The sequence below is a fragment of the Pelobates fuscus genome, chromosome 3, assembly GCF_036172605.1.
Source record: "Pelobates fuscus isolate aPelFus1 chromosome 3, aPelFus1.pri, whole genome shotgun sequence".
NCBI classification, from domain to species: domain Eukaryota; kingdom Metazoa; phylum Chordata; class Amphibia; order Anura; family Pelobatidae; genus Pelobates; species Pelobates fuscus.
In genome coordinates, this window is record NC_086319.1 from 112,646,246 (window position 1) to 112,671,948 (window position 25,703).

General features: G+C 41.5%; 1 protein-coding gene across 1 annotated transcript in view; it reads right to left on the bottom strand.

Moving 5' to 3' along the window:
* Positions 1–25,703, bottom strand: part of KIF3A (kinesin family member 3A) — a 54,960-nt gene that overhangs the window by 16,670 nt on the left and 12,587 nt on the right. Inside the window, exons 5-10 of the mRNA XM_063447421.1 lie at positions 21,542–21,647; positions 10,874–11,013; positions 8,929–9,126; positions 4,220–4,394; positions 3,970–4,068; positions 1,630–1,698 (exon numbers count right to left, since the gene is read on the bottom strand). Of these exons, the coding sequence (XP_063303491.1) occupies positions 1,630–1,698; positions 3,970–4,068; positions 4,220–4,394; positions 8,929–9,126; positions 10,874–11,013; positions 21,542–21,647 (787 nt within the window). The remainder of the gene's footprint in view (positions 1–1,629; positions 1,699–3,969; positions 4,069–4,219; positions 4,395–8,928; positions 9,127–10,873; positions 11,014–21,541; positions 21,648–25,703) is intronic.

Consider the following 25,703-nt stretch of genomic DNA (forward strand, 5'->3'; position numbering starts at 1 on the left):
GCAAGAGTGCTCAGGTATACATGCAGTATTAATAACAGATCTGTTAGAGTTCAGCAAATAATTGTTTGCAGAAAATGTTCCAAACATATCACGAAATGTGTGCTGGTCTAATTCTGGAAAACATTTACAAGACAAAAAACATGCACATGGCTTTCTTTACAAGTCTGAGAATTTTTCATAGATCCCATTACATTTATAAAAAAAAGAACAAAGAAAAAAAGTTAAAATCATTGAATATATATATTTAACTATTGCCAAAAGGCTAATACTTAAATCTACTCTCTCCTGTTGTAGTGCTGAATTAAAGCAAGAGGAAGCCAATATGCATACAGAACATGCTTGCATCATTCCAGATATTTACAGAGGGTCATACACAAGTTCAACAAATAGCAATAGCAGGGAACTTTGCCTCTTTGGAGTCAGGGATTGGATCCCAAAAGTAGCTATGAAAGTCTGGCCTTCTGGCACACAACTTACCCATTAGACAAATGTTGTGGCATAGTTCTACATCTTCATCCTTTCCATCACCTCCATAATAAATCAGTATCTTTGCCCTAGATATATCTACAGGTCTTGCATTCCCCTGCAACTGCTACAGTATGGAGATCTTGTTTCATATATTTTGATTATTACAAAATCAGTATAACTGTTACTCCAAGAATAATAACCACTACAGCCCGCTGTGATTACGATGCCTGAAATACTCTGATCTGTCTTCGCAGTAATGGGGCAAACCATTTAGTTTTGGTTTGTCCTCTTACCTCGGTGACCGCCAAGCTGTGAGACTCCTTCCATGTCTGGCGACATATTTCCGGCTTGTGCAGATCTTCTGCAAGTTGAACCAGTCACCATTAATTGGCTGAGAGAATCAGCTGACGGCTTTCATTGCACAGAATTGACATTAGCCAGCTTTTGTTCCAGGCTGGCTATTGACGCTTCTAGAACGCGGTCAGAGGTGGAGTTACATGTCCAGCAACCAAGGGGTTACACTCAGTATGTGAGAGTTTCACAGAGAACCATGACTTCAAGTCTCCTAAGTAGTCATGGTGCTTGGAGTAACCATTTGATTGTACTTGCCTGAGCCTCTACTCTAAATCGCTAAGTTCACGTGTAACTATGTAAGACAATTTAAAAAAACATTCAGACACTATATAAAGTGTAAATATGTAAATTCTGATACTGCAATACTTCTAGCTGTAGATAAAAGTATGTGAATTTAGGAAGCAGTTTTTTTCCAGCAAACCTTTCTGTGCTAAAGAAGTGGTTAGATTGTTCCAATGTTCACTGAAAAAAACATAAATGTAATTTCAAACATACTTCAATCTATACAGTATTTTAGAGATAGGAACTTGTTTAACTATTGGTTAAAAGAAGCTAACAGCAAACCATTTGGTTGAGTAGGGTCTCGCGTTGATAAAAGTGCTATTAAAAACTTTTCATGAACCAAACACCGTTGCTCATCTTCAACAGTAAAGCTATCAAACCGTACTGGAATGTGAAACAAAGGCATGCATTGGGATATCCAAACAGCTTTGATAACAGATAGCAGTGCAGCAACTGAACGGGGAGCAAAGGACATAGTAAGCCATAGCTTTCTCATACAGCTTAGGAGCTGGAGCTGCCACTCACTAGGCAGGTACTTATCCACTGGTCTTTCTATCACTGTGGAGTCTGAGCTGCTACTGCTGCTGCTACTACCTGGACAAAGAGATGGCCCAGAAAACAGCATGGAAAGCATAGATCATGAAAAGGCACACACGTTGGGAATATTGCTTTTATGTAAACTGATGAGCAACTGAAATAAACAGGTTGACAGCCAATTAAGATAGTGATGTTTTCGATCAAGTTGTTGTCAAGTAAAAAAAGTTGTCATTTTGAATTCAAATTGAAATGCAATATTGCTTACAGGGAAAAGCCTTCCAGACATTGTCTTTCTATTTTATTAAGTAAAGCAAAGTCCCTTGGTAAGTGACTAACAAAATAAACGCAATAACAATCACATACATACATATCTGAACCCAAACCTATTTTAAGCAGCCCTTTTCTTACTAACATCTCAAGCTTCATCAGCAACAAACTTCATTGTGGTTAGAGACATATATAAACTGCTAAGATCTTCTAAAGCATATACATAATTTTGCAATCAGTTATTTATCCAAATTTCAAAATGTACTCGTAGGAGACTTGTCAGATTAGGCAAATACTTTTAACATAGTTGTTTTACTTTACTCTTCCTTGAAAACTAACTTGTATACAAATACCAAATGTATTTAAAAGTTGACTTGCTTATCAACAGTTTAAACCAGGGGTTTTAAACTCAACTTTATTGGGGCAACTGGCCAGATCGTCTTCTCACATGTGGGCTGCAGATCTGTACTAACAGATGCCCAGAAGCTAGAACAAGGACGCACACACATAACTGCAGTAGTAACCCCAATCCTGCACCCATTATATTAGCCTTTTGCCATAATAATCCTACACTACATTTACTAACATTAAGTGTGGGGCTTTAAAGCCCCCGTTCATTCACAGATACACACAGCTACACGCATTTGCACATAAAGAGGAAGAAAGAACAGTAGGACACATGCAAGCTACCTCCACAAATCTTTATCATCACCACCTGTCCTACCTATTAATTGATGCATTGTTAAGTGATGTCCAGACAGGCTGGGCTCTTCCTCCTCACAAGACTCTCCTCCGAGGAGCCTACACAGTATGTATAGGAGTGTCGCTGTGCATTAGATACTTAATTGAAAGTCCTATGAGAAGCAAGAGCCTCTCAGGACTTGATCAGGACACTGCTCAACCTTGCACAGGGGCAAAAAAGGGCAATAACATTTTTTTAAAAAGAATAAAACACACCACCAGCAGGTCATATACTGGACACTTGGCAACACGCCTCAGTGGGCTGCATGAAGGACAGTGGGACAGCAGTTTTAGACCATTGGTTTGAACAGTCTAATTTGAGAAAAACACTACATATTGTATGACAGTCTTTGTTTTGTTTAAAACATGGATGTCACTAGCCAAGACGAAGAGGAAAATATATACAGATAGTTGCTAAACCTAACCCCCATGTCTCCCTGGCTCTCCCCTTTTTTGGTCTGCCTGTCTTCCAGCAGTTCAGCTCTGTCACCGCTCTCATATTGGCTGAGCTCAGTATGTACTCAAGAATGGAAGCAAACCAGGAAGCGATTTTGTAAAAAGTGACGAAGAAAGAAAGAAAGTGCTATGCAAACGAAAGGTGATTTGTTTTATTTTTAACAGCAAATGAAGAGATGTGAGAGATGGAGAGAAGTAAAACAAAATAAAAAAAATAAAAAATAATAATAATAATAACCTCCTACATCAACACACACACACTACCCATCAATTCCATATAAGATTATTCTTTGCTCAGAGTGTCATTTTAAAATCTCATGATGATTTGTTCTGTGTAAGTTACAAATTCAAGGACAGGCAACTATTAAAGGACCACTATAGGCACCCAGACCACTTCAGCTCAATGAAGTGGTTTGGGTGCCAGGTCCATCTAGTGTTAACCCTGCAGCTGTAAACATAGCAGTTTCAGAGAAACTGCTATGTTTACAATAGGGTTAATCCAGCCTCTAGTGGCTGTCTCACTGACTGCCGCTAGAGGCGCTTCCACGCTTCTCATTGTGAAAATCACAGTGAGAAGATGCTGGACGTCCATAGCAAATGGAACGCGCTTGCCGTGCATGCGCATTTGGCGCCGACGTCGGCTGAGGGAGGAGATTTCTCCAGCGCCAAGGGAGCCCGGCGGTGGAGAAAGGCAAGTGTTTAACCCCTTCAACCCAGCGGAAGTGGGACCCTGAGGGTGGGGGGGGACAGAGACCCTATAGTGCCAGGAAAACAAGTTTGTTTATCTGGCACTATAGTGGTCAATTAATGCAACAGATAAAATAATTTTAAAGGTAAAGGACAAACGGTTTATAAATATTTTACCTCTTCTTTTCTTTTTCTTTTCTCCATCTTCTCCAATTTCCCCATCTTCATCATCATCTTCATCTGAACCACTATCTTCAGAGCCTGATATTTCTTCTCCTAAAGATGATTAAAGAGATTGCTTTACAAATATACTTTAAATTCTCACCAGCCCATATTTCTTCAATTCTACATTTTGATTAATACATATTTCCTGTTAAATCTTGTATAAAAAACAAAACAAAAAAAAACTATCCATTGCCAACATTACCTTCCTCAAGTTTCTTTTTAAGATCCTCAATTTCTTTCTGAAACTGGCGTAGAAGAGCATCTTTTGGATCCTCATTGATTCTAGCTTTATTTTTGATGTTTTTCGCTCTATTTGCATATCTTAAAGTGCTGATTGTCTCATCATAGTTGTAATCTGCTGGCCCGATATTTGCGCACTAAAGATAAACATCAATATTCATATAAGAGAGGATGAACAGTATACTTTAATTTTAAATAATAAACCCTCCCAATTAGGCCTTTATTATACAGGGTAACTGTAAACTAATCCAAATTTAGAGTATTTGCTCTGTAATACTTCCTAACAAACTTTGACATGATATGGATGTCACATACGACAAAGATAAGTTTGACTGCAACAAACATTAAAGGGACACTATAAGTCACCAGAACAACTACAGCTCTATGTAGTTGTTCTGGCGAGTATAATCATTACATGCAGGCATTTTCATGCAAACAGTTTCTTTTCAGAGTCCCCTAGGGACACCTCCTCAGATGGCCTCTGGAGGTGAATCCTGGAGCAGTGCTGCCTAGTAAGCAGCACTGCTGTTCAGCGTCTCCACGCTGTGCATGGGGACGCTGAATATTCCTCATAGAGATGTATTGCTTAAACGCATCTCTATGAGGAGGTGCTGATTGGCCAAAATGGTGGTTGGCCCCGCCCCCTAAGCCTAAATGGTGGGTTTAACACTATAGGGTCAGGAATACATGTTTGTGTTCCTGACCCTATAGTGCTCCTTTAAAGGGACACACTAATGCCCTAACGTCTAGTTTCTCAACCTTTGGAACGTGTACCCCAGTCAGGTGGTGCACCAAGAGCTGGCCATCTTAGTTTCTCCAAGAAGGCACCCGGCTGGGGGAAATGGAGGGAGCTGTAAGTGCTGTACTCTTGCAACACTGCTCCACCACGCGCCCTGCGGAGATTCTGGGAGTTTGGTTATGACATCACTTCATCCCTGGCATCACTAAACAGCACACTAGTGATCAGTGCTGAAAGAGCACAAATATTACGCCAACCCTACACTGGACCTGTAAAGTGATTGTTCCCATTTAATGTCATAGAAACATTGAATGTGACGGCAGATAAGAACCATTCAACCCATCTAGTCTGCCCAATATTTCAAAATACTTGTAATTATTCCCTGGCCTTATCTTGAGTCTAGGATAGCCTTATATGGCTATCCCACGCATGCTTAAACTTCCTCACTGTGTTAACCTCTACCACTTCAGCTGGAAGGCTATTCCATGCATCCACTTCCCTCTCAGTAAAGTAATACTTCCTGATATTATTTTTAAACCTTTGCCCCTCTAATTTAAGACTATGTCCTCTTGTTGTGGTAGTTCTCCTTTTAAATCCTCAGGGATAGGATCCACTCTAGGTCTCCCAAAAGGTAGAAAGGACTTCAAAATAATAAAAAATAAAACAAATTGTGAGTTTATGTGTAAAATGAGTGAGTGTGTGTCTGTCGGCTTCCTCTGTCTAAATGTGTCAGTGTGTGTATCAGTGTCCTGTGAGTAAATGTGTGCGTGTGTCAGTATCTTCTGTGTGTAGCCATTATGTGTGTGCTATATATATATATTTTTTTCAAATTCTTTATTTTGTTCACTCAGCAGGCAATAAAGAGAAAACCATACAATTCGTGGGCTGATGCCCAAAGCGGTCACATACATTAACAAAAGCATTGTCACTGGTTACTACATCGTGTCCCGCTGAGTCGTTTTTTGTTTTTAAACAGAAACATGTTCGTCAACAAAGTATTTAACCATCAGTATGACCCCTTGGCCCCTACATGTGATTTACTCAAAAGACTGCCCATGGGTTGAGGTGTCCCAGGGAACAGGGGTCACCCCTCCAAGGTTTGATCAGAGTCGCTTAACGGAATTATCTTGTGGGGGGGGGGGGGGGTTTACTTGCGTCAGTGTGATCGTGGACGCTACTAGCTCTGTGCGGGCCCTTCTCTGGTTTGGTTGGGAACTGGTGATCACACCGTAATGGACAGCAAATAAACAGCAACATAAAAAGAATTAAAACTAAATATAAAGAAAAACTGTGGGACGTAATGTCCTTCTAGCAAAATAACAAGGTTATAACATAATATGCATAGTCACTGAGTGTGTCGGCGGGGTCTGTGGCATCCTGTAAATCAGATTGTCCCTCATGTCGTGTCACCCGCTGAGTTGGTACGCCGGGATGATCTAGGCACAAACTCCTTTACTATAGTGGGGTCCAATCTGGTCAGGGCGGTTGTGGTTTCTACTTGCGGCATTGTCAGGCCCAGCTGTGTTAGGTGAGAGTCCAGTTCCTGTAGGCTTCTTGCCCGGTATGTGGTCCCTTGAAAGGTGAACGTTACAAGCCTCAGCGGTACTGGATGTCTTGTTTTCTTAGGTGTTGCAGGCTCGGTTGTAGCCCTTTACGCCAGCTGAGTGTGCTCTTAGTTAGATCCAGGAACAGCTGTAAATGGGAGTCCTCAAACAGTACTGGGGTTTTCCCCCTGCAGGCTGCCAGGACAGTGGCTTTGTCTTGGTGGGTTTGGAATCTTACAATGAGGTCAGCTGAGGCGTTAGGGGGTGCTTTTGCCAGCTTGGTGAAAAGCCAAATGGCTAGATGGCTGGTTTCGCCTGTTTGGCTTGTTTGGGTTGCAGCAACGTTGCCATGAGGCGCCGTACGTAGTGTGGGAGGTCGTCATTCCCAATAGCGTCAGGGACCCCTCTGATTTTGAAGTTATTTCTTCGCCTGTGATCTTCTAAGGCCTCCACTCTGTCTGCTGTGTCTTGTTGCAGTTTGTGGAGTTCTGACATTCTCCGTTCCAGAGTGGTGAGTCGGCCGCCGTGGGCAGTGGTGTTGGTCTCCAAGGAGGTAAGCCGCGTGTTGGGCCTTACCATTGCCTCTTTGAAGGCTGCCCTGTCGGCAGCTAAATCTTGTCTGAGGTCTGTAAACATTTTTGTTAGGTGGGCTGCAGTGACAGGTTCCCCTGCAGGGGATGCTTTGGTCGCCTTAGATTGGGTTGCTGTTGCACCGTCCCCCAGGTCTGGATAAAAGTCTTCTGAGGAGTCAGAATACTCGCCTTCCCCCAGCGCCATTTTCTCCCATGCGGCCTTCTGCGAGTTCCGCAGGAGTTCGCCGATATCGTGGCTGAAAGGGGGCTTGTCGGGCCTTGTTTTTTTTTTTTTTCTTGCCCATTATTGCTTCCCCTGCCAATCTGTAAGGTGTGGGGTGAGTAGGTGCCCAATCTCCGCCGATGGATCAGTTAATTTGCTCGTTTTGGCCCGGAGCTTTACACGATGTGGTGTGTGCTATATTTTAATTTAAACTTCAAATTAATAGTTCATATATGTCTCCTTACAGACACAATATTCACATAATGTCACATTTATTTAAAGAATATTCTTTACTATCTATAATCAGACTTGTTCTCCAATATGGGATTAACTTAAATTTCATGTCTACACGTTTCAATTGGACTTTAAATCAATAGAAATTACTTTCTTGAGGCAGGGGTACTTAGGAATTATACACATCATATATATATATTAATATATGACACTTCTGTCCCACACCTATCTAGTCTGAACGATATTCAGGTGTCCTTGATGTATATGCTATTCAATTAATTGTGGTCCAAAGGTCAAAATAAAGATAAAATGTTTTGATCAAAATATTGTGTCTTTATTTTGTCCTTTACACCACAATAAATTGTCTGCTTCTTCACCCTACATTGTGATGCCTGTGGATTTCTACTTGCAGACTTCTATCACAGAGGTCCAGTGTACCTATACATTTGTGTACAGCACCCAACTACTATATTGCTGTATATCCTACCTAAGTGGATCACTGATTCAATGTCCTGATCACTCTAGGGATACAGCTTGATGTCATCCATGTAGAGAATGTGGCTAATGGAAGATCCACTCTTGAGCCTGTATCCATATCCACTCTTCCTGATGATCTGGTTTGAGGCCTATGCAAAACATCATTGTGGATAGCGCACCACCTTAGTATATGCCACTTTTGATGTTCACTTATGTAATTATCCTGGAATTGGCTATAAGTAATTTTCCACTTGCCCTTCATGCCAGTATCCATGGTGTCATATCAACGCTGTATACAGATCCATCTGCCTGGTCTTGGAATCTTGTGTCACTGCTTGGTTTTACCAGCAGCTTGTGTTTTTAGCCTCTGGTGCAGTCTCCTATCCCATTCTCAGGTATTGATGCAAAAGCCCATCGCTTGGAAGCGATGATGCCTGACAGGACGTTCCATTTCATGTAGGCTACTTGATATTGGATATCGTCCACTGTGATGGTGACAGATTCCTGTTCTAGGAGTGGTCTGCTATCAGATTTAGTAGCTACTGGGGCCTTAGTGTTATGTGATGCTTCTTTCTCACAGATGTTCTTCCAGTATTGTTCAGTTTCAGTTCAATATAATGTACATTAAAATCTCACATTTGATTGTTGGTTAAATAACCTATCATTATTCTATTAGTCAAGTAGCCCCGGGGGTTCCAGTCCAAAAATATCAGCAAAATTAAGTAGGGGAGGAAAATTAAGATATTTACTTGCTTAGTACTGTAGGACAGGTTTCCACGACGGTTATATTTAGTGTGTCAAATATATGACTATATAATACACACAGAAAGAAACAATTGTAGTAGATTAGTAGATTTAAAAAACCCACAGTATAACGCCTACCATCATAGTTTTTGAGTTTCCGCCCAATGAATCCTGTAGCAGTCTAGTAAGTTTTGAATTTCTATAAGGTACATGAGTGCTTTTTCCATCAACCAAAGCAGAGATAACATTTCCTAGTGTAGATAAGGATAGATTAATTTTTGTGGCCTCTTTTAATCTTTGCCCAGTTGCCCCAGTCTTTCCTTGCCTCTCTGAGCCCTGAAAAACAAAGAACATTAGTTAAGGATGAGTGAATTAAGGTAAAATGTCCCCCACAGCTAACCAAAGTCCTCAATACTTCTTCATACTATGCTCTGGCAGACAATCCTTTAATATCACTAACATTCATAAAACACAAGCCCTTTAACTGGATGGCTTTGAATTCTGATAAGTTTTGGAGCATGCAGATTTTTGGATTTCCATTTGTCAAAGCCAATTAAAGGAATACTATTAGCACCAAAACAAATTTAGATTAATGGAGTGATTTGGGGGCATAGACCATGCCCCTGCAGTCTCACTGCTCGGTTCACTGCCATTTAGGAGTTTAATAACTTTCTATGAAGCCCTAGGCACACCTTTTTGCATGTGACCAAGACACTCCCTACACATTTCATGTACAGAGAAATATAATTCTGCAGTATCCTTTTTTGCGCAGTCTGTTTAAATTTAGAATTTCTTATCTCCTACTCTGTTAATAGCCTGCTTTCTAAAGTACACACTGTACTGATTGAAAATTAAACAATTTTTTTAATAAACTGTGTGGGTCACAGACAAGGAAGGTTTGGCTAAAGCTGCATAAAGAAAAACTAAAAGTGATATAACAACTCCTAAATGGTAGAGAATTAAGCAGTGACACTGCAGGGGCGATGATCTCTATATTAAAACTGTTTTATTGGGTTTAAGATGATTTATTGCTTAGAGTATCCCTTTAAAGGGACACTATAGTCACCAGAACAACTACAGCTTATTGAATATGTTCTGTGTGTAGAATCATTACCTTCAGGCTTTTTGCTGTAAACACTGTCTTTTCAGAGAAAATGCAGCGTTTACATTACAGCCTAGTGATAACTTCACTGGCCACTCCTCAGATGGCTGTTAGAGATCATTCCTGGGTCATGGCTGCCTAAAATGCATCAAAACATTCAGTATCTCCTCCCTCTGCATTCAGACATTGAACTTTCCTAATAGAGATTGATTGATTCTATTCATCTCTATGAGGAGATGCTGATTGGCCAGGGCTGTGTTTGAATCATGCAGGCTCTGCCCCTGATCTGCCTCTTTGTCCATCTCAGCCAATCCTATGGGGAAGCATTGTGATTGGATCAGGCCACCACTTCTGATGAGGTCAGCAGACGGCTTTTTTTTTTTTTTTTTTGAGGCAAACAGCATTCAGTTCTACAGCTTCTGGTTTGAATACAGTAAGATTTTGCTATATATATGGAGGCATGAGGGGACCAGGGGGCTAGATGGTGGTAACACTATAGGGTTAGGAATACATGTTTGTGTTCCTGACCCTATAGTAATCCTTTAAGATGTTTACTGGATGTACCAATGTATGCATTATATAATCTATGATTGCTTTCTATGGTACATAGAGCAAAGCACACTTGTTCTCTCTAATTTTTAATTATCTTTCATAATCTATTAATCGTTAAACAAGTTATCTAAAAACAAAAAACAAGAATAATTATATTTTACAAAATGATGCTACACTATATATATATATATATATATATATATATATATATATATATATATATATATATATACATACATACATATATATATATACATACATACATACACATTCATTTTACCTTTCCAGCTGTTTAACTCTAGGATAGGCTCACATACATCTACATTTCTAAAACTCCTAGGTAAAGACAACGGAATATGGAACATTTTCTAAGGTCCCCAAAGAGGGCGAGTACATGTAGTTGAACGAGAGAGAGAAAGAAATACTTACTGCAAGATCTACAAGATGAAGCTTTCCCATGCGGACATGAATGTTTCCATCAGCACCCTTTTCACTGCATTCTATAGTAATTGTGAAGATTGCATGAGATCGAGAGCTATGCTCATTCATGTTAGTGGCTCCAACAGAACCTAGAAAAATGCAATAGATATCAAACGATCATTTAAACTTTAGTTTTCCTCAAAAAAAAACCAAATGTAAATGGGTATTGTTTTTTTTTACCACAAAACACCCAATGTGAAATAAAAGTGTTTTTGTTATTTATCCTCAAGCAGTTTCTGTTCAAATGGGATACTTTTTAGATTAGATACATTGCACATAGGATACCCATACAATGATTAGCCACAACATTAAAACCACTCACATGTGATGCAAAGAACATTGATTACATTGTTACAATGGTTTCATGAATTTTACCACATCACAGGAGGCTTCATATTTTGCATAACTTTCTTTACTGTAAACTTCAGAAGCAAATATCAATCATAAAGTTTAAATAAATGAGAACAAAAGACACAAGTATGTAACAGGCAGTGTGATACTGCCTCTTCCACTTTCTTTGCTTCTTCTGCTGCGACAGGTCAGAGTATTTGCTCTCTCTGTATATTTATACGGTTTGATCTTTATTGTGACTCTATTCTGCTTTATCCTACTTATTTTTACTTTCTCTAGCTGTACCACCCTTCTATTGAGTGCCTGGCTCTTTATTTTTATTTAATACCCTATTTTACATATGTGCTTGTTTCTGTTATTCATCCTGTAAAAGGAGCTGCCTTTTGGTATAGGCCTAGCTCCCTCTCGGGCCGCGACAGGCGATTTTGCTGCGGTTGCGGCACATTTTTCTACCGCATTTGCAGACTGGGTCGGGATTAGGGGGTAGTTGTTTTTATTACCGCCATCTTGCAGTTTTACAGAGCTAGATACGGACTGTCTAGGACCTCTGACTAAACGGAATTCAACTACCTGCTCACAGGACCCTGCAGGATTCCACCTACTCACCAGGTACTTCGACAATTTAGGATTTTACAAATATCTTTGATTGTATTCACTGCAATTACAGTTGTGAGGATTAAAATATATCTAATGTGCCTTGACTGATTGTGCAATCTGAACTACTGCACAAAGGGGTGTACCCCTACAGTACTATTGGGACAAGCCCCTTGTCCCCATACACCACACAAAAAGGAACCACATAGGGCTACACTCCTACTATAGGTACCATTAACCCTCTCTGAGGGATTGCCCACACATGGTCACAATGGACAGTGATCCGACACACCTTGGCACCTACCCAGTCTTACTGGGTGCATCTGGCTACCCTGCTGCCTCTGGAGGTTTTCAGCGCTTTCCCCCCAATGCAGGGTGTCAGCCCCAGACATACAGGCTGCTCATAACGAGTGTCAGTGACCGGTGAACCTGCACACCTTATACAATACCTACTTATCGTGTCTCAGTGGTTGGTGACATTGATCTTACACCGGGTGACCCCCGATTGCACTGACCAGGGAACTCCCTGTCAGGCCAGATAACTTAGACTGGCTACTAATTTCTGGTCTTCTAATCCGCAAGAGCCCCCATATATCCTATTCTGGCCACGTGCCATATGGTATTCTATAGTGGTGAGCCACTTCAACTAATAGAGGCTACCAGCGTCTCCCCATATTAAGGGTACCAATCCCTTGCATATATTAGTCACTTGTTGTTTCAACCGGCTGTGAGTGGAGAGTCCTAATAATAATTCAATAAAGGCACCTATCAGTGGTTTACACTATCTACTGTATCAAGGATTTCAGATGGAGGCGCTTACTTCATTTATGTACTTTATGCCATTGTCTTACCTAAAGAGGGTGGTATACAGTATATACAATTGAACTTTTCTGGTGCCTGTTTGTGCATACTGTCTGGTTCAGTTGTGAGAAGGACTCTACACTCCGACATGAGTGACTCACCAACCTAACCAATGGAGAAGGCACTGTCCAAAGCTCCTCACGCAACCTCCTCCAGAGGTCTCTTCACAAGCCGTAGGTATGCCGCCTCCGTGTGATGATGACACGGTAGGCTCATATGTCTCCAACACCGATACACCGCCCGTGGTCAAACACCACAGGAAAGGAGTTACACCCTTGCCCACTAAGGCCAAGAGTACTACTATGGCTAAACGCCCTAAATGACTAGCGGTGTGAGAACCACCACCACCTGTGATATCCTCGGAGGAGGACAGTGACTTCCGTGCTGCTGGCCTAGACATCTTGGACGAATGGCGGGCCGAAGACTCTGCATTTGGCAGTGAGGCTGAATGGTTGGACCTTCCGACCACAGAGTCTAAATATATTAAGGAATCGTATATAGGAGGTCCCTTTCCTCACAGAGACATTCAGGCTGCACAAGAAAATGTTTGATCCAAGGACCATACAAAACTTGAGATCCTCCGAGTGGTCCCAGCTTTCTCATCTGTACAGGTTCATCCACTTCTGGATCGGCAGGACCATTGACAGGGAGGTGAGAGGCAGACTCCGGGCGGAATGCCCTCGACCTTCCCTACCGGACAAGATGGCGATCACCCCGGAATTTGATCGCCATCTTGTCATGTCTAGGTCAGGGCAGGATCCCTGCAAAGGAGCAGAAAAAGGGTGGATGATTTCAAGGATCTTGGAATGTCAACGCCCTGTGGGACTCATGGGCACCCGGCACTAGACACAGTTAGTTTGCTGCCTGGAACTGGTGGGATAGCTGGCACCTCTACCAGTCAAACTGAATTTCTTGACGCAACTATTCGCCTCAGGTAGTTCATATAGTTCCATTAATGTTTACCATTTCTGACGCACATGTCCTAATTCTCAGTTTTCCGGTAAGGCAGAACCCACTCGTCTGTTGACCGTTTCGTGGTATCCGATTATCACGTCCACCGCTCCGAAATATTCTCGGCTCTGGGACGTGGTTCTTCGTTTCTTGAGGGATTGGCCTGATAACCTGTTGATGTCTCTTCGCCAACTCTTGGCAATCGTTTTCTAGGTTGGAGTTCTGTGTTCAGCTGCGTCAGGTTTCGTACGTTCGGGCCTTTGATGTCGACGGCCTCTCCTTCACGTCGGACTAACACTAACTCTACTTCGTGTTTTTACCCGTTTTTTCCAGCGGACCCGCGGATTTGCGTAGCTCATTTCCCCATAGGAAAGCACTGAAATGCATTGCCGCGCATGCGCATTAGGTCTCCCCAGCCGGTGGGTGGGATCAGTCTCGCCCACTGGCCGACGCAATGCAGAGGAGGAGCGGCGGCGGAAGAAGCAGCGACGTGGGACATCGTCGCTGCCTCTGGTAAGTTACTGAAGGGTTTTTCACCCCTTCAACAACCGGGAAGTGGGAGGTGGGAGGGAGAGGGGACATGCAGTGCCAGAAAAATTGATTGTTTTCCTGGCACTGGAGTTTCCCTTTAAGACGTTGCTCCAACACGTGGAGGTTACCTCTTCTCTGCGCCGGGCTCCGTCTGGACAACTCCTTATTTCATATGTGCACCCACATAAGTCGGTCTCTTCTGCAACCCTTGCGAGATGACTTTTGTTAGTAGCTGGCATAAATTCGTGCTTCGAGGCACATTTGATCAGGGGCACGGCGGCGTTGTGAGCCTTGTCGGGCGCCTCGTTGGTTGATATTATTAAGCGTTGCACTGATTGGTCGCGGGAAGAAACTTTTCGTGTCTTTTACTTTAGACCAACTTCTCATGCTTATTTTACTTTACTCCCTTAGCGGTAAAAATGCTAAATATGAAGCCTCCTGCCATGTGTTAAAATTGTAGATTATGCTAATGTAGTGTACCTATAATCTTAATTTTAGTAATGGCAGGAGGCAAATATTTTCCCATCATATTCCCACCCTTCTTGCCTCTGCCGCTTGTATATGGGTTGTGTCTTTTTGTTTGACATTTTGGGTTATATTCTACAAGTGGGTTAGTTATATAGTAAATATTGTGTGATTTTGTTTTATTTTTACAGTCATTATAGATATATACATATTCAATTCAATGTATGTGCTTATGTTGGCAAGTCGCCAGTATGCTTGTCTTTCACTTGTTTTCTGTTCTTTTCAGTGTGAACCATCCGTCTTCTGGCTGTTTGGAGTGGCTCAACAATACTCTTCAATCTTTCGGGAAGGATCATGTTCTTTATTTCGGTTTTGACTTCAAGTGGTTCTGTTGACTACTGAACTATTCTTCTCACACCAAAGAAAGAGTAAGAGGCAGGATCACACTGCCTGTTAAATACTTGTGTCTTTTGTTCTGATTGGTTTAAACTTTATGATTGATCTTTGCTGCTTAAGTTTACAATAAAGAAAGTTATGCAAAATATTTGCCTCCTGTCATTACTAAAAATAAGATTATATGTTCACTATGTTAGCAAAATCGACAATTTAATGTGGTGGAAACAGGAAAATTGGCAAGAAAAAAAGCGCGGAGTGACTTTGACATGGGCCAGGATGGATGGGTCATTGATATGGCTGTTACTTTGACAAGTACCAAATACCTAGAGATTGTTGCAGACTGCATACACCTATTTAAGGCAATGGGTGCATGCCTAATGGCAGCGGCCTCTTTCAGAAGGTTAATGCACCCTGCCACATTGCAAAAAATGTTCAGGAATGGTGAGAGGAATTAAGAGTTCAAGGTATTGTTTTGGGGTTCAAATTACCCAGATCTCAATCCAATTTAGCATCTGTGGGATGCCCCACCTCGCAACCTGCAGAACTTAAAGGGAAACTCCAGTGCCAGAAAAACGATCCGTTTTTCTGGCACTGGAGGGTCCCTCTCCCTCCCACCCCCCAATCCCCGGTTACTGAAGGGGTGAAAACCCCTTCAGTGACTTACCTGGGACAGCGGCGATGTCCCTCGCCGCTGTCTCCGCCTCCGCGACGCTCCTCCTAGTGATTACGTCGGCCGGTGGGCGAGACTAATCTCGCTCACCGGCCGAGGAGACCTAATGCGCATGCGCGGAAATGCCGCGCATGCGCATTACGTCTCCCCATAGGAAAGCATTGAAAAGTCATTTCAATGCTTTCCTATGGGGTTTTGAGCGACGCTGGAGGTCCTCACACAGCGTGAGGACGTCCAGCAACGCTCTAGCACAGGAAACCTGTGCTACAAACTAGGAAGTGACCTCTAGTGGCTGTCTAGTAGACAGCCACTAGAGGTGGAGTTAACACTGCAATGTAATTATTGCAGTTTATGAAAAACTGCAATAATTACACTTGCAGGGTTAAGGGTAGTGGGAGTTGGCACCCAGACCACTCCAATGAGCAGAAGTGGTCTGGGTGCCTGGAGTGTCCCTTTAAAGATCTGCTGCTAATGTCTTCGTGCTAGATACCACAGGACATATTCAGAGGTCTTTTTGAGTCCATGCTTAGCCACATCAAAGTTGTTTTGGCAGGATGAGGTTGGCTTATACAATATTAAGTAGGTGGCTTTAATGTTGTGGCTCTTTTAGTGTATGCACCTTTACGGAGTTACTGTGCTTGTTGCAAATTCCTAGAATTTCTGTCATGAAATGCTTGACAGAATTAGAAATGGAGACTTTATTAGAGTGCTGCTGTACAACCTTGTTACATAACCCAATTTGTTTGTTTTTTTTTCCTACTCACGAATGAAACTGGCGACACATTTAGAAGATGCTGTAATCTTCATGATCTTCAAGCACTGCAATGATGCCGGGATATCACGTCACTCTGGCACCGGTATAACTAAACAGAGCGAGAAGGAGCCGTGCTGCAAGATCATGACAACGAGCACACTAGACAGCCACTAGAGGCCATCTTAGTACTGCAATGTAAACACTGCCGTTTCTCAAAAACTGCCATGTACTACATTGCAGGACTAAGGGGGACTGAGACATTGTGTCTGCCTTTTCACTTGGAATTTAAAATCAATACAAAATACTTTCTTTAGTCAAGGGTACGTTGGAATTTTTAGAGAGGAATAGGCTTTTTTTTATCATGCACTTATTAAATTTGACTCACTAGCACCACTTCCAGTTTGTGGCAGAACCCGCCTCGCCACTGGGCATTGGGGAGGCCTGGCTGCCCGCCTCCTACCTGCTGACTATGGCCCCTGGTAAAGTTGTACTTTTGAATGCAATATGTGGGCATATTGTATTTTATTGTGCGGCTACTGGCCCTTTAAGCACAGTGAATGGACTTTTATTGTACTGTGCTGGCCTTTTAAAAACAGTGTATGGACATACTGAAACTTTTTGGACACTTACTCTTCCCCTCCCCCGGATCCATTGTTCTCCAGCAGGGTGTTGTCCCAGGGACACTGCCAAACCAGTGGGAACACGTTTGGACAGGAAAAGCTATGCTTGCAAGTGAAAACAAAGGCCTTCGGCCTAACCGTTAAACCCCTGAACCTATTCAAGTGAATTTTGGAAATGTTTGTCCCCAAGTTTTACTGGTTAAAATAATATAAGTTTTATGTATGTACGATGTTAACTCACAAAGTTATAAAAATGTATAAAAAGTGTAACTTTTCAGCTTGGAGATAATTGAGTAGATACAGTAATTGACTCAATTATCTCCTAAGCAGAAGGGAGGAAAATGCTGGGTGTGTTTCTATTGTCCCATTGTGTCTGATTGGCTGCTGTACATGCATTGTATGTGTTGTAATGTGTTTATTGGTTGTTTTGCAAAACCCTGTGGGCAGTACTATGTTTTGTGGATTGTGAATAAAAGAGGCTGTATGTGCCAGTGCAGGGAGTTCCTGTTTAACCCTCAAAGTGAAGTGTCGTCTCATTATTGGGGGAGGATTTATTGCATGCTGTTCCAGTTTGACTGCTAGGAGTGCAAACCTATTCGTATGGTTCCTATTCAACTGTCTACAGCATTCAGATGCTTGATAGGATTCATATGCTTCTCCGATACGGTGATTGTGGTGTCTGCCAGAGTGCTTGGAGTCCTCAGGAAACGCTAGGAGCATCCTTTAACGGAGGTACCCAGTCTGGGTGCCAGGCGATCCGTTACACAGTTATATGGATCAGATCTTCTTACCTGCAACCTGGGCCACCAATGACCTCACCCACATAGGAGTTTTGGTTTTAGTGGAGATTTCCTTCCACCGTGCCCTGTCACACCGTGCATTATTTTTTTTGGCTCTGTGGTTAGTTTGTGGTTGATGGTCGACTCGTGGCCGGGAAGCTAGATGTCAGCTATGGTGGTTGAGTGGTCAGTGCAGTGAGTAGTCCTGCAAAGATGCCATAGACAGCTGGGAGCGACACTGTCATGGAGGTGATGTAAACTGCAAACCTACTGGTCAGGAAAATTCTACCGTGCTGTTGAGCCTACAGTATTTGATCCAGGAAGTTCTTTGAGAGCGCTGCTCAACAGTGTACCTCCTGTTATTCTTTGATGCAAGGTGACATGACTCTCATGCATTTATTCAATTTCTACTGATTTGGAGTCTCCTGACTAGAGCAGAATGATGACCGTATAGCTTGGTGTTTAAGCAGTTATTTTTGATTCCCTTTGGGAGTGCTTTCTTTACTTCTCACTCCACATTTTTTCTTTCTACCCACTTAATTCTTTACACTCTTATGCGGGGCATAGCTAGTAAATTTTATCCTCTTGATGTTTATGCTCATAGATCATTTCTGATCCAAAAGGTTTATAAGTTTATATGTTTATTGGTATTTACTGTATTTAGCATCAACATATAATCTAGAATATAAGTATGCACCTGAAATTCTTTGAGATAGCGATATACACCATATGTGTACAACACTACATATATGTGAATAAATGTATTGCAACACCTGGCCTTTACTCCAACAGGGACTTTTATGACTTAGCATTCAAAATACAAAAGGCATTATTATTATTTGGTCCCCACTTTGCAGCTATAACAACTTCCACTCCTCTGTGAAGGTTTACCACAAGATTTTATGTTTCTGTGGGAATGTTGGCCCCATTCATTCAGTAGAGCATTTATGAGGTCAGTCACTGATTTTGCACAAGAAGGCCTTGCTAACAATCTCTGTTCCATCCCAAATGTGTTCCATGGGGCTGAGGTCAGAACGCTGTGCGGGCTAGTCAAGTTCTTCCACATCAAACTCATTCAACCATGTCTTTATGGAACTTGCTTTGTGCACTGTGGCACAGTCATGATGGAATAGAAAAGGGCCTTTCCCAAACTGTTCTCACAAAGTTGGAAGCATAGAATTGTTCAAAATGTTTTACTACGCTACAGCATTAATACTGTCCTCCACTGAAAATATGGCTCCTCTCGCCCAAACCATGAAAAACAGCCCCATACCATTATCCCTCCTCCACCAAAATGTACAATTGTAACAAGGCAGTCAGGCAGGTAACATTCTCCGGGCATCCACCAAACCCAAACTCGCTAATCAGACTTCCAAACAGAGAACCGTGATTTGTCACTCCATAGAACATGTTTCCACGGCTCCAGAGTCCAGTGACCGCATGCTTTACATCACTCGACAAGACGATCGGTATTGTACTTGGTGATGTAAGGCTTGCAGGCAGCTGCTCAGCCATAGAAACCCATTCAGCTTTTGTTCTGATATTAATGCCAGTGGAGGTTAGGAACACTTTGGCTATGGATCTAGCCATATTTATGCACCATGAGCTTCAGCACTCATGAGATCCCGCTCTGTGACATATGGTCTTCCGCTTCGTGGGTGAGTTGCTGATGTTCCTGAAAGCCTCCACTATCCAATAATACCACTTACAGATGACTGTGGAATAATAGCATGGATGAAATTTCACAAGCTGACGTATTGCAAAGATGGCATCCTATCACAGTACCACAGTTGAATTCACTGAGCTCTTTAAAATTATAATTTTATTCTCTCAAAAAAACTTGTATATTGGCTGCAGTACTATGAAGCGGAATACAACTTCACAGTTCCATTGTGGAGTAAAGATGTTGAGCAACCTTTAACCCCTTAAGGACACATGACATGTGTGACATGTCATGATTCCCTTTTATTCCAGAAGTTTGGTCCTTAAGGGGTTAAGGGAACATGCCACTGCATTACCTTTTTTTTTTCTTTTTTTTTTTTTTAGTAGATGTATCCCTCAAAGAAAAAGAGTATGCATTTTTTTGTTGCATATTTTTTGTGGGTAAATGAAATCCACTTGCAAAACCTTCAGACCTGCTGTCTGCAGCCTTTGCAGACCATTCACTTTAATGTGGTCACCTATCTGTGTGCTATATATTTTTTGTGAATATTACATTTTTGTACTATTGCATTTAATGTGACAGGAGTTTAGAAATAGTGAGTAAGACTTATCTTATCATACCTTTTGAAATCTATGTAACTAAAACCCCAGATCTAAACAGTGTTTTAATGGGCTATTTTTTGTTTATGGTGTACGTGTTTCCTGCAGTGATTGAAAGTGAAACTATGATCAAAACTGATAACATGCATATAACATGTCATCAAACGTCAAGGGCCCACAAGAAGAGGAGTTTTACATGCTGAATAATATACCAATTCAAAAAAAGGTACTTCTCCCCTCTCCCATTCATGGCAAAGTGGGCAGAAGCTCAGGACATTTAACTCACAGATGGGGAATGGGATTCCATGATAGAGCTGACCCACAAATTCCCTCCTAATGCCAAGACACAAGAGTTGTCTTACAAACCCTTGACTCACTGGTACTGCAAGTACTCTACATAAACAATTCTCGACACATCCAGCAAGCTAACTGTTTAGCTCCCCTGGCATCCTTCAGATTGCTTTGAATATGTGTTAAACTGACCTTTTCTCCCTTTCTGACCCACCCTCCCTGGCTAAGATCAACAATCTTGATGATCTCAGCAAATCCACTGCTTTTCCAAAGTATTGAAATCCGCATATCCTTGTAGAGATGCATTGATTCAATGCATCTCTAGGGAACCTTCAGTGTCTCCATTAAAAAGGCAGTTTTTGCATTGAAAAGCCTGCAAGGACAGACTGTAGACACCATATCCACTACATTCAGCTGCAGTGGTTCTGGTAACTATAGTGTCCCTTTAACACTTTGGTGAAAAAGAGGTGAGGCAAATGGAAAGTATATAGAAATACAATAACCATTTTGAAGTGAAGAAAAACAGTTTTACTCTTTTAATGGGGCATTGGAAATCACTTTTAATCTGTTTTCTGCATATGTGTGTTGGCACACGTATTATAGGTTATATGCACCTGAGAAAGGCCAGGCTATGGATGGAACACATTGTGCTGTATTAAACATTTTGCTTTTTATCTTGTATTGAATTAAAGCTTTTAAATATGTCATCTGGTTCTGGACCATCAGTGAAATTGCCAACTACCTGTGGACCTGATAGTGAAGTTTAAACACCTGATATCTTTATATTGATGAAAAGCCAACTTAAAACTTAAAAATGATGAGTTTTCCATTTTATTTAATGTAACTGCTTTTTATATTTTGGAATATACTACACTATGATGGTCTGTTAGGTCTTTATTCTAAAGGTTTTATGCTATTTATTGCATAACAAGAGGTAAATATATCACTGTTTGCACAATCACCTTGTTTTTGTTGCAACAAATGTGAGAATTTGTTAGCTTTGGGCATAATATATCCCCCCCAAAAAAGCTAGTTGTTCTCCTGCTTATAAGAGTGATATTTTATTTCTTGTAAATAATAAACTTCACTCACGGTTTTTGTGTCCTAAAGTCATAATTCTATCCATATCATCAGCATTGTTCACCACATAACCAGATAGGTCCTTAATGTAAACACCAACATCAGGTCTCTCTTTAACCTAGAATAAAGTACAAAAAGAGTGAAACAACTTTAGTCAACAACAAAATTCTAAAGATACTCTCTTTAAAGTTCTTCTATCCCATGCAGTTTTCTGCCCCTGCACTTACCAAAATAAACAGGATTTTCTTTTATTAGAATAAATAAATTAGAAATCACTGAAAAACATATACCTGCATCAATAAATTACTGAAAATGTTCCCATCCTTTTAATTCCAATTCATTGACTACACTAATAGAGGGTCAGTTTCAATTGTCACTGGACATTATGTAATTTAAAAAAAAAAAAAAAAATTGTCAAGTACAGAAGCAGAAGTATCCTGTATAAAGCTTGTTAAACTAAAAATAGTGGAGAGACACAAAAAGTGGACAGTGTAATCTAGAGAGTAAAGAAGAAATTATATATAAATAAAATATATTATATATACACACACATTTTATTTTTATGGTCAGAAAATTCAGTGTGTCCTGTATTCTAGGAATCATTACCAATAAGTGATTAATGCTGGATTGTAATGTATCCCAGTATTTAATAAATCATTCCCCCTTCCTTTTTTGAATATACAAACCAAAGGCCACTTTCCTACACCTAATTCCAGCACAGGTCTAAATATATTTGAGACATAAGAGTCAGAGAGGCTCTCATACCTCAGTGCAACACATTTTTCTGTTGATTTTCCACTCAGCACTCCATTTGGACTTTTATTTTGGGGACGTCAGCATGAACTCTGGAATGTGAGGTCTCTTGTTCTCCTGAATTTCTCTGAAGGATTATAGGCATCAATTTACCAAATTATGTTGTATGGACATAAATTGCACCACTACGTTAAGGTTTGAAGAAATGATCCAAGCTGCCTGATAGAATGCATTGGTGGTAGCAATTAGCTAGTGATAACCTTAGGTTGTGCAAGTAGGATTTGTTGTTTAATTAACCCCCTACAAATGCATATTACAGCTTAGCAAGTATTCCTGTTTCGGATAGCATACTTAATAAATTATGGTAACTCCTTTCTACAAAGTATGAACATTTACATGACAAAATAATATTGTGCAAATGTACATATAAAATATTAAAGGGACTCTCCTCTCTCAAAACAAATTCATCTTAAAGTTTTTTTTCTGGTGAGGAGATCTTTCAGTCAATCACTACTACATTTGCAAAGCAGAATAATAATAAGAAGTGTGGTGGCTGCGGCAAAGTCTGTAGGAGGAAGAGCGGACAGGCACTAAGGAGACAAGTTTGCGGTTAAATGCCTTTAAAAAAAAATTAAAAAGAAGCTACTGGAGAGAACGGTCATATGCCTACTGAGCTGCAGGCCACGATACGGGAAAAACACACATTTAACCCACCTCAAGTGGGTCGAAATCACCCCAGGGTGAGCCTAACACCTAAACGAATCCATTGGGACAAAAATCAAAAAAACTCAAGCCCGAAAAGCCCACGATGGGCATGGATATCGGTGAGCTATGGCAGCAGGCACGAGGCGCCTTGTGTTCAAACATGGCGTCCCTTCATGGCGGATACTCTGACTTCTATGCTGAGACGTCTGATGAAGACAAGGGGGAACTCTCCCCGGCCTGGCCTAAATCACCACCAACTAGAACTCAACACCCGACATCAGCCGTAACCCCCACACCGGTGAGCATGGAGGCTATCAGAGAACTTATGGCGGAACATCATAAAAAAATATCAGCGGATGTTGTCTCGATTAAGGACACCCTGAGGGGTCTTAATGGACGACTAGGGGCAGTGGAGGACACTACAAACACCTACACCAGCCAAATCCAAGAGCTACAAAGGGAGGTACGAGAGCTGAAACGGCAATCCACACAAAACGACCTATGCTTTGCCGCGCTCGAAGACAAATGCCGCCTAAAACACCTAAAGATAAGGGGCTTCAACGACAACATACCTGATGCTGAGCTGCTCGGCGGCTCCTCACGGCTCTGCTACCCCGAAGGTAGCCAAAGCGGTGACACTAGACTGCATTTCCGCATGCCAAAGCCCACTAAAGCCCCAGCCACGGCCACAAGGGATGTAATCCTGCAGTTCCAGACCCACAGGGATAGATATGCAGTTCTGGCGGCCTCCAGAGACCAACTATCTTACCTTTTCGAAAACATGACTCTTTCCTTTTACGCGGATCTCTCAGGAGCGACACTGGCCTGGAGGAGGACCCTACAACAGTTCACATCCCTCCTGCGAGCTCAATGCATTAGATACAGCTGGGGCCCAGCTCACATACACCTTACTGGTCACCAAGGGTGACGCTACACTCACAGTGCGCTGCATGCAAGAGGCACCGGCCATACTGGAGCAGCTGGGTCTCCCTTCGGATTCACTGGCCCTACAAGCACCGGCGTAAAGGCCCACGAACCCACCGAGTTGGGGCACAGCCAACGTTGCAGAATTTATCCCCAGACAACTAACCGGGGCACCTACAACTGCAGCCAATACCTGAAAAGGCTGCCGGGACTACCACCTGACCTATTGAGACGTTACCCCATATATAGAGAACTCACATTTGTTAAATGTCTTATAGAGAGACGATACCCAGCTTAGTTAATCACTGCACCCAACTATTCACTGACAAACACACACTCCACATAAGAGTACAGACTACCTATCTCCGGCCCTACACGGTAGATGCCGAAGTAACCTTTCGGGCCCCCGGTACCACACACACACACACTGCGAAAGGCCTACCCACCCAAAAGCTAGGAGTTGAAGTCTAGCTTACTCTTGGCTTCCCCTATCCGACCACAAACCTCCAGGCATATGTCCATGGGGGGTCCCCTTTAAAGTTCACCAACGCAAGCGGACACCGCACATAGCCCCCAAGCATAGCAGTTATGCTGCAGACACAGCCTACCAAACACAATGCTATCACTATCTCTGTCCCCGAAACCCCGCCAAACCACTATGAGTATAAGCCACAACATACCCGTGCAGCAGTTCACTCTGTCCCACAGGAACTGACACACCCCGGTACCCATTATCATATCATAACGCACACACACAGTGCTTACACCAAACACCACAATAGCAGAGTTTCCTTTGCCACCCAACGAGCACTGAACTTAGCAATTCTCTACTACACTTTTAGAATGTTATGTCATTCTGCTTTGATATTCGACACTAGACCACATTGCGAAGCATTAATATTCTGTATGCATTCTCAAAACACACCTGCATTAAGTTCCAACTTGTATTTTATGTTTTTATAAAAAATTGTGTACAGTATTCCATATGCCATATTATCAACTGCTGATGTAATGCTTTGTTCCGCTATTGTGGCGCAACGATCCTCATTGTTCACTCGTGCACGCATAAAATAAAGAATTATATATAAATAAAAAAAAAAAATAAAGGAATAAGTAAAAAAATTTATATGGAAGCCTTAATAGGTTTTATTAAATAAAAAATACTATAAAAGACTGTAATGAATAGACGGAGAGTTTTTAACTATGGTTGAAGAGGAGAAAAATGATCCTAACAAAAAAAAAATGACGGAGATTTTTTTTTTTCCACGTTACCCTAGCCTAAACTATATATGTTTGTTTTTTTCCCCGTATTTTAGATCTGCTAATGCAATGGAAATTACTGTGCTATTAAAAAAAAGAAAATAAATTAAATAGCATGGATTGGATGTTTCAATAAAAAAAAAAAACTTTAAAAAAAAAAAAAATTATTAAAGTGGCTGTGTCACGGTAATTTGCTAAGGCCCCTTACAGTGACTTTGCAGTTGTGCGTTTGTCGCAGGGTGCAGGCTAAGGTTAATTATACATATCTGAACCTGTCACGCATGGCCACCGCGATGCTCAAGAGAAAAACACTGAGGTCGCTGGAGAAGACCATGGGATACTCCATAGACAATTCTATTTTCCCCACAGCCGTCACTAGTGACAGATAAAGAAAATTTAAAAAAATAAATAAATAAATAAAAAAAGGACAAAATGTAGTTTTGCCTTTTGTCAAGCTTTAGTCCCCACTTTGTCTTAGTATATCTTTTGACTGTGTGACAGTGCCGCTTTTAAATTAAACTATTTTGAGGAA